Below are 10436 nucleotides of genomic sequence, written 5' to 3'. Positions count from 1 at the left end.
AGGATTATCCCACAACGATACATCTCGTTCCTTCCCCCTTCTCCGGCTGGCGACGTTCCCGTTGCAACGGGCCTCGGGACCAGCGCTGCAGAGCTCTCGGATGACACGAAGGTGAGGTTTGCACGCGGCGCACGCATTACACAATGGCGAGCTTACGTTCGATAAAATCGACCTGCTTGCACCGCCGATTTGCGCCACTCTCGGTGGCCGGGGCTCGCCGATTTTTACGACCCGTAAGCCGTTTACCCGCGGAGACCGATAAATAATTCCGCCGCGGCCCGCCCGTGCATTCGCTCGCTATCGCAATATCGGAGGTATCAATTGATAATCGCCCCGGCGCGTATGCACACGTTGCTCGACGAGATCGGGACGTCACAAAGGAATTGACGCATGTCGACGATCGCGCGTCGAGTGGCGGGAATGATATACTTAAATCCGCGATACGCATAACCGGGTGGAATAAATTTCTCGGCAAGTGTCCTCGCCGCTTAAAGTAGCGTGCGAGGCAGCGGAATACTTTATTCGACAGAACGTTACGTAAAAATCTTAAATTTCGGGAATTAACGTCGGCAAGCGGTGAGAATAAAATCAGAATACAAAAAATTCAAACAAACCTTTTTCGAAAAAAAAAATTAATAATAATAATTAATAATAATTAATTACGTGAATATGTAGAAGTACAAAAATGGCAATGAATTTCAAGCTTCAACGAGACGCGAAATGGTATAATGGAAAAGGAAAGTATTCAAATAGCAGTTGTAATACGCAAGTGCTAGTTGGGTTTGGCGATAAAATCACTCCGCGTGCATTCATTGTGCTTACGCTATTATTATTTTAAAAGATTTCGACGGGTAACTCCGTGCTTTCCGCGTCGGGCTTGAAATTCACGATTTACAAGGCATTTACGCGACTTCTTTCATCCCTCTTATCCGCGAAGTGCGCGCGTGAGGGGCAATTATATGCTTCTTTTTAACGGCGGGATAATTCGACGCGCAATTACCGCGCCGCTCGCGCACGCTACGTAAAGTCCGCGGCGCGGATTGCGTTATTTAAAGACATTCATCGCTTTCAGGCGGCGAATCGCGTTTCTAATCCATCGGCGGGATCGAGAATGCGCGGCTACATTCCGCCGTACATTCGACGCGACGTAATCGGCTGGATGACGAGCGGCGATAACACGCGGCGGCGACGATAGCGCGAAGCCATGTAAAACGCTCACGCATACAAGCGCGCTGCTACGGGCGTAGGAACAAGGGTTCGCGACCGTTTCTCCTCGGTTTCCCGGCGGCGATTAATCTACCGGCGTGTAACGATTCCCTCTTGACAGTTCTCATCGCGGAAAGTAATAGCCGCCGCCAGATGAGGAATTCAATGGAAGGCCCTACCTCGCCCGGTCTCGCCACAATACCCACCCACGTCTCTCCCTTTACTCTCCCTCTTCCTCCTCCCCCCCCCTTCTGTCTTTTTCTTGCATCCTGTAAGGTCGACAAATGTTTCCGCTTAGAGCCCCACGCGCCATGCGAAAATCGGCGGTACGCCACGGCGAGGAGGAAAAACGAAGGTGCGACCGGAGGAAGGCAGAGGCGAACGAAAGAACGCGGCGAGAAAGTAAAATGGCTGCCACGCGACGGGATCATTTGTTCTAGGGAGAAGACCTCCGCGGGCCGGCAAACAAACGACCCCGGCACGCGATAGATCGATCCGCGTAATCGAGGGTGGGATGGATGATGGAGCGGTGTAATACCCGCGGCCTACCTGTCGTTATCGCGACATTTATCTGTGAGCTATTCCGCGCCCGATATTCTATTATATCCCGCGCCAGGCCGTAATCCATTATCGACGAGTCCGCATCCCGTAGGCATGTGTACGCCACGGCCTTCGGTGTCCGTCCATTGCGCGTTTATTAATCGCGCCGCGAGATCGTTAAAGACCCGGCAATGTGACACCATTAAAGCACCCGGAGTTGTCCATCGCCGCCGCTGTCGTTGCTCCCGCTACCGTCGTCGCAGCCCGGCCACTTTCACGATCGCATTTATGCATTATGCGTCGCTTCGAGGGCCTTGACATCTGGCAATTGCACATAAATTCTCTTATGGAGATCCTACCTCCGGCAAGTATTCGCGACTAATACTAATACGAAATTAATTATGCCATACGTGTGGATCTTTAGAAACACTGTAAAACGCCGTGCCTTCGTCCAGCATTTTCGTCCGAGATAAAAATGCGGGAGGTTGCGAGAGATAAATGGGAAAAATTACAGACGTCAATTGTCTGTGCAACAATATGCAGATAGAATGAAACCGTCAGTTGACGGATAATAGCTACCCACAATGTCCCATTTTACCGTACAATCACTTCTCGCTGCGAGAATCTGCCAACGTGTCATTTCCTATGTCCATTGTGTCTATTTATAATATTTTTGCGAAAGCAGGATTTCGCGTATCCCGGCGGCGGTTCTTCAACGGTTTGCCGTCTCTCGAAATTGTTACGTATTTATTTCAGTTGTATCATTTAATTTTTATTTATCGGAGAAGCCAATTTTCACGGCAATCGCAAGCAAGAAGATACTTTTTAAACCGTAAACGTCGAACGATGCAGCGATCGTCGGCGAATTAAATTCAGCATTCGTTTCGATTCGGGCTTGCTCGAAATGTCACGCTTGATTCTTCGCTGCGCTGCAATTTTCGACACTTCGAATATTGTTGATAAATCTCTACTGAAACACGACACCGTACTGATGACTCGCGATACAGATCCACCAATATGTAGTTATGAGCGTGCAAATAAACTACACTCTCTAAATATGGAATAAGTGTTGCGTGCTTAAAAAAAAAAAAAAAAAAAAAACCTGGGTGGCTGACACGCGTAATATTTTCAACCACATGTGTTAACAGTAAATGTGTGCCGAAATAAATTTAAAAAAAAAAAAGTATTTTTCGTTAACGTAATTCATAATATTAATTTATAATAAAAGTAATACTTTTTTTTTTGCGCCACGAAATATAAAAATGAAGCAAGAAATATATATACAACGAATGATAAATTGTACAACCGTAATAACTGCAGGCACAGACGCGGTATTATTTGCGGGCTTAATGAAATTTCACGGTAGATATGATGGAATGTTACTGTAACTATCAAAACACTAATTTCGGGTTAAACAACACCGCCAGGTATAGAAACAACATATGTCGAATGTCACGTAGACGGATGGATGACGGATCGCGTCGGGAGAAAATACGAGAGCATCCCGTGGACTGCCATAGTCGCTGGCAGGATGGTGTCTTTCGAAAAACTCGAGGTAATCCCGCTTCGCCCCGTAATCCGATTTAACCCTGGCCAATCGCGGCCGCTACCAGCCGCTGGTCGTGTAACGGCACGACCGAGGTAACGTAAACGAGAGCAATCGGAAGGAGTCATCCGCCACGGCGAAACCATATTTACTTTTTCATTACTGCAAATCGATCGAGATTAACGGTAGCGCTCGTCGCTCATAGATATGTTAAGCCCCGAAGTGATTATTCGCGTCGAAATGTGTCATTAAAGTGTTACAACTTGCTTAATATTTTACGTTCGATCAGCTGCAACGGAAACGTAAAAAAAAAAAAAAAAAAAATCAGGAAGTTATTGTACTCTCAGCTCCTGCGGTCTCAAATTTTTGCGAAAAAATTTTCGGGCGAACTCTTAGATTACTTGAGATTATTTTTCTCGCGACAATTGAACGTACTTTGCGCACGTGCGTTTATATGTAATAATAGATTGAAAATATCAAGCGAAATTCGCTACATTGACACGGCCGAGGTAAAGTAAAATCAGAATATCTACCGCGGGACTAAAGCTTCTGCGGTGGCTGCGCGTTCGATAAAACGGAGACGCCTTCGGCGCCGTCGCGCGCCCTCGATTCTTCAACGCTAACTTCTGTCGCCGCTCTGTCTAAGATACGAGAGCTCGATTATAAATATAAGGCTTCTCCTTACGGAAGTTGAACGTTATACTTCAGCAATGACCGCGTTTTACGGAGGCCGAATATTTTCATTCATCACTTAAAGCTCTAATCTCTAAAGTAGGTGTAATTACGTGGCGAGTATTTTATAGCGTAATTAAATTTGCTAGTTTAAATACTCTCGATGAAATGAATTGCGCCCGGCGTAACAGCGATGGATAAAAAAATGTCTGATAATAAATCTAATGAGGAAACGATAACCGGGAAGAGAATCAGCGAGCGGAGCGTTGAGAAATTCGCCCGCTGCAGAAGAATGAGCCAAAAGTAAGTGAAATAACGTAAACGTCCTGGTCTGAGAGCGGATGGCTGGCAGCTTATCAATCTTATCCAGCTATCAGTCGGGTACCAAGTCCAACGTCGAAAACATCGTCGCGAGATCACAGCAACAGAAGCAACAGCAACAGTGGCGTCACGGCGGCAGGAACAGCGAACAGCAGCAACTCACGGGATCATGTCGTACCTCCCCTCTACGCGAGCAGTTACCAACCTCTCCGTTCTACATTCTGCAGGATGCATTGATCGTTCTCTCTCTCCTCGTCTCGCTTCCTTCCCGGCAGTCCGAGAGGGGAGGCACGAGAGGTGCCGCGAATGTCGATGGTGGAGGAAGAACATTCGCGGTGGGGTTTGCATAACCGGCCCGACTGCACGAGGAAGGGATAATTAACCGACACAACTGTAGCTCCCTATGCTGCCTAACGGAAGGACGAAGAAAGGTAACCATGGTTACGTGGATGGGATCCGGCCAATCCCGGTGTACCTCGTAGGCGTGGTCTGTGCATTGGACCCCCGATGCCGTCTATCGCCATCTCTTTCCGTTCCCCGTACCCCTACGCGAAGATTGGACGGTGGAGGAAGTAGCGAGACAGAGAGGTCGAGGTAGGTCTAGAGCGCCAGCGAGACAGCCCGGTTGCAACGGGCGAGTACAAACGTATCATGCTGGGTAGGGCCGGTGCCGAGATGCCGGCTTGTAAACGAAACCAGTTTGCTATCCGATACGATCCAGGCAACAGCGGCCTTGCGTGATATCCCCACGACGTGGAAGAGCGTCAGCGCGCCTGGCCTAGTGGGTGTTACCTGAGCGACCTGGAGAACGGTCGCGCGTACCCACCTGACAGCGATCTTCAATGGGCATCGGAGCTCTTCACAACGCGATCCTGCTCCAATTCAGACGTCGCCACGTGCCGACTTTCGGGGATTGTTTCGACATTAATCAGTGACGTGTCGTAACGCGCGCGGAAAAGAACCAGAAAAGAAGAAAAGTAGAGAATTGCTATGTGAGGCTTTCAGAATTTAGTACCTGCGGAAAACAGAGACGGCTATTTTTTTCTTTTTTTTCGGCAATTTTCTCGCTTTAAAAAAAAAAAAAAAAACTCGACGCGCCTCTCTCTAAACGTCGTAACATTTTTTAAGTTCGCACTCTCAAACTTGAGAATTTTGTCTGTGGTGTCGAATAGTGAAGTGGGTAATCGCCGAGTGACCGTCACGTTCGTTCGTAATGAGCAAATGCACCGCGCGTTACTCCGACGAATCATGAGAAGGTCCAAGAGCAAGCATAAATCGGAGCCGCGCGCTTCCTGAACCGCGACGATACCCGGTGACGTCGATACTCCAAGAAAACTAGCAGAGTCAAAATTGGTGTATCGCGAGAATATCACCGTTTCGGGAAGATGTCCGCCGCTGGGACCACACCGCCAAACGCGAACGGTCCGCTTGTACCTTGTCCATATCTTGCCCTGCCAACCTTATCGTTTTCCGTCAGCCAGGTGGCAACGGTTTGCGAGACCTTAGAAGAGAGCGGCGACATCGAGAGGCTGGCGAGGTTCCTATGGAGCCTTCCGGTCGCTCATCCCAACATTCAGGAATTAAATCAAAGCGAGGCTGTCCTCAGAGCGCGTGCCATCGTGGCGTTTCACTCGGGACATTACCGGGAGCTTTACGCTATCCTGGAAAGGCACAAGTTCACTAAAGATTCTCACGGTAAACTGCAGGCGATGTGGCTGGAAGCGCATTATCAGGAAGCCGAGAAACTTCGCGGCCGGCCGCTCGGTCCCGTGGACAAGTACCGCGTGAGGAAGAAATTTCCGTTGCCGAGAACAATCTGGGATGGCGAGCAGAAGACGCACTGTTTCAAGGAGAGGACTAGATCGCTGCTCCGGGAATGGTACCTTCAGGATCCCTATCCGAATCCGGGCAAGAAAAGAGAGCTGGCCGCCGCGACGGGACTCACGCCGACGCAAGTTGGAAATTGGTTCAAGAATAGAAGGCAAAGGGATCGCGCTGCTGCGGCAAAAAACAGGTGTGTCGTAAATTTAATTTTATTTTTCCTCGTCCACGGTCGGAAATACGACGAATCGCCGGCAAGACTGACCGGTCGTCTCGACGACAAAAATCGACGATGTAGTTGCGAATCTGTCAAACAACACGTCGGATTAAACTCCCTCAAATCGCAATACTCCCCTTTCGTAAAATAAACGGTTCGATACGCGCGCGGTTCTAACGAAGTGCGCTTTATAATTAAATGTGAAACGTCATACGTATTTATCCAATCTTTAATGAGCTAATAGTAGAATATATTTACTTTTCGGAGCATTGAAATATTTCGTGTACGTTAATGCCAGCTTAATATGCCTAGTATTACCGTACGTTCAAATCTCCTTCAATACCGTTAAATACACGCTAAACTAACAAACAGTCCTCGCGAATACTCACGCACACTCTCGTACCCTTACGAGAACACCCGCTCATTAATAACAGAGCAAATTATTGAGTCCGCGATACCGAAGGTGCAAAATAATCATTACAGTGACACGACTATTTAATGTTAAAAACAAACGTATAAATTATGAAATGACAAAAATCACCGGTTGCGGTAAATCTTTCTGAAAGAAAAAAAAAACAAAAAAAAAAGAAAAGAAAAGAAAAGAACTTTATAACATCTTTCAGAAATAAAAAAAAATGTTTTCTATTTTTTTTTCTTCGCAAAAATTATAATAGCAATAATTGATCGCGTTAAAATTGAGCAATTATCGTTCTTCTTGCCAAAACGATTCGCGTTTCGTCAAGTTAATAGAATATTTCGTAAAGTAAAAACAGCGAGTTCGGTCCACACGTAAGAACGTCTTCGAGATCGTCTGCGGTTGGTCACGAACATAGAAGGAAAGTTTTCTTCATTAAGTAGCGTTTAATGGAAGTTAATCGCGAAACGATTAGTGGTTTAGGTCCCTTTAGACAGATTGTTGTACTGTGTCCTCGGCAAACGAGCCTTTGTGCCTGCCCCAAGGTCCCCGTTGTGGAGGGTCGCATAATTTCATTTTGACGTCCGACGGAGGGTCGCTGCCGTCGGGCGAACGACGATTTTCGAATTACGTCTTTCAAATTGTGTTTTGACATCGCTCCTCGGTCTCTCTCTCGTCCTCCCCCTTCTCTATTCCCGCGCGCAATGATATACTCGAATGTCGAAGTTCAGGATAGCTTTAAAATAGGATTTAAATCGCTCTCAGATTCCTGTTCTTTTCGTCTTTGCGCATGAAACAAATATCATGCACATATATATATTTTTTTATCTGTTATCGAGTATCATAATCTTCCAATTACATTTCTAAAATAAGCCCGAAGGCAAGCGTGTTGTAGATTATTATTTAAAAACTGACCAGGAATCTGGTTGCTGACCCGTTAGAAATCTAGCTGTACTCCGGTTTATTTTCTATTTTGCCTCTTCAATTCCGCGATCAATTTCAGTTCTAAGAAGAGAAATGATTTAATGAGGACGTCTAACATGCAAACGACCGTGTAACGAAACGTCGTCAACAACACAAAAAAAAAAAAAAAAAAAAAAAAAAAAAAAAAAAAGAAAAAGAAGAATGATGCATTCGAATAATACAAGGATTATAAAAGGGATGAATTCCTTCACGAATCACGGTCGGTCGTTATTAGGGGATCATCGACAAAGTTTAGGCGATGGAAAAACGGAAGTAGAGTCTTCGTTGGGAATTACCACCTGTCATTTCAATACGATTCGACACGAGCGGTACCGTCGCGGGCAGGTAACGGTCTGCCGACCGCATTGTTTGGCTATTTATCGCCCGACGCCGCCATTATTTGCTTATAAAAAGGAAACTCGAGGTGGGTTCTAGATGCCACGAAACTGCTCTTCCTTCCCTCTCGTTAGGAAGCCTCGAGTGGTCTCAACGCGCGAACCGGATGTTGCGCCCAATGTAATTTATGAGTTCTCGGCAGACCTACCCGAACATTTTCACCGTTGCTTCCCGGGGAATCCTAGGCAACTTTCCGCATCCGAAACACGCGACCTTGCATGCGCGACGTTACCAAAGACGTATCGCGCTTTGAATTTTACCTCGAGAAAAAGGTGTTTATCTGATGTACCATCTAAATGACGCCGAAGTTAATTAGATGGCTTTCAAGTCGGAGGTGCAAAACACCTGTGCCCCGCTGCGCCGAGCTAAAAACCAATGCAGATGTGCAAGAAGCTTTTAGATATCCGGCGGATAAATTAATTTAGAATCTTCAACGTGCTTGTAACGAAAAATAATTGAATTAAATAAATATAATAAAACATAAAGGCGTTTGATTCTGTTTGCGAGACCACGTTATCATTTTATAATCCTTCGATCACCGAAAAGCAGCTAGGAATTGTACTTGACGCGCTAAGTACGCACAGAGTTCCCTCGTATCGATAACGGAGCACAATCCGGCAAATGACACGCAACATTCGCGCGGATTAAAGTGCTAATTCATTTCGCGCTGGTGCGTTATTTCAATCGTAAATCAGGATGAATGTTTCGATAACCCGGGCGCGATAAAACTGCCATTCTCCCGTGGAAAATAGCGCCGACCTAAATCTGTCCCCATGCGCGCGGACATATATCGTGTAATTATTGCGCTCTGAATGAAGTCATTAATAGTCATTACCTACGTCTAACGCTGTAATTGATATATCGTTAACGGTCGACGATGGCTGCACCATACTCTGCTTTAATTGATCTTGATGAGCTCGCGCAGCGGGTAAAGATTGCACGTTTGACGTGTGCAGCATTGTCTCTAAATTGTCGCGCAGCCGTCGCGCGTTCATAAAAAATGCAAGAAAATGTTTTATATGTGCAAGTCCGCTGCATAATCACCGCGCAAGTATAGAAGCCGCACGCATTGCGTCATTGACGATAAAAGAGAAGATCGCATTCTCGTGTTCGGCAGTGTTACCGTCGCCGTCGCGAGAAAATATGCGTAACACAAGATTTATTAAGCGGAACATAATATTGCATAATTCCCGCGAATTATGCAGCGCGATAGGATCGAATGAAAACTGTGCCAGAATTTCTTTGTGCGTGATGATGAATCGGCGTCGCTAGAAATGCTAGAGGTATATCTTTCACGCTGTACACGCGTACGCCGCGATCGGAACGTTTTGTTCTACGCGAATTTGCAAAATAATTCCCCCGAGAACAATTTTCACGAGTATATCAAGCGACTGCAGGGAAATGTAAATAGCCGTTTTCTCGAGGAAGTCATTGAAATGTTAATTTGATTCGACTAATCAAGAAAACAACGTTCGGATACAATTTAAACAATACGGCTTAAAAAAAAAAAAAAAAATTATCCTTTATGTCAGTCTCGCGATTTCACGGTCTCTACTTCAACTGAGGCTATCCAACAATGGCTGCGACGTACCTATCGTTACCCGACGTAATGACATTCCGTGTCTGGCCTCGAGCCACATTTTCCTGCACGTAATCCGTCGAATCTCGGGACGGAGGAGAATCCTCGGTCGTCGTACATCCAGATAGACATAGGGAGATAGAAAGCTCCCCGGGAATCCCGCGTCTCCTCTCGGAAACGCTGGCCTGTGTCGAACGCGATACGGAATCCGCGTACAATATGCACGCATTGTTTTACAATATTTGACAAGTAAGGATTATCTGCAGTAGGGCATCGCGAAAGCCGTCAAGCATCGCGTTATTTCTTAGCTTCGCCATTATCTGTCACTGATAATGCCGCGTTCGAAATTACTAATTACTAGCCGTATCATGGAGAAATATCGTTAATAAGTAATTACGCAAATACAGGTAGCGCAATCGTTCATTTGTAATATTTCTATTATGCGGAATTAATATCGCGCATAAAACCAAACTGTGTAATAATTTTTATTCTGAATAATTTTGAGACAAATTCACGCGTTTTATTCAATTATATCCTGCATTATACAGAGGACCTTTTCCCGCAGTTTTTTTCTTTTTTTTTTTTTTTTTTTCCCCACCACGTTCAATTCATATTTATATCGAAATGGCTTTTTGTGCTTTTTGTTAACGTGCTTCCAATATTTAATAACTCGGTCACCGAGTACAGGCAGCGTTCATTAGCCGCGACGCGGAAAAAAACATACCATTAAAAAATTCATAAGAGATATTTTGCATCACTG

General features: G+C 45.8%; 1 protein-coding gene across 2 annotated transcripts in view; it reads left to right on the top strand.

Annotated features, from left to right (window-relative positions):
• The first annotated feature begins 2964 nt into the window (after positions 1-2964).
• The window catches only part of Optix (optix), a 48160-nt gene continuing 40688 nt past the window's right edge, over positions 2965-10436 (top strand). Inside the window, exon 1 of one of the 2 annotated variants that reach the window (XM_070669287.1) lies at positions 2965-6299. In XM_070669287.1, the coding sequence (XP_070525388.1) occupies positions 5671-6299 (629 nt within the window). In that variant the 5' untranslated portion in view covers positions 2965-5670. The remainder of the gene's footprint in view (positions 6300-10436) is intronic. The other variant, XM_070669286.1, reaches the window with a different exon arrangement.

Source organism: Cardiocondyla obscurior, linkage group LG19, assembly GCF_019399895.1.
Source record: "Cardiocondyla obscurior isolate alpha-2009 linkage group LG19, Cobs3.1, whole genome shotgun sequence".
Lineage (NCBI taxonomy): Eukaryota > Metazoa > Arthropoda > Insecta > Hymenoptera > Formicidae > Cardiocondyla > Cardiocondyla obscurior.
This window is presented reverse-complemented; position numbering and strand designations above follow the sequence as displayed.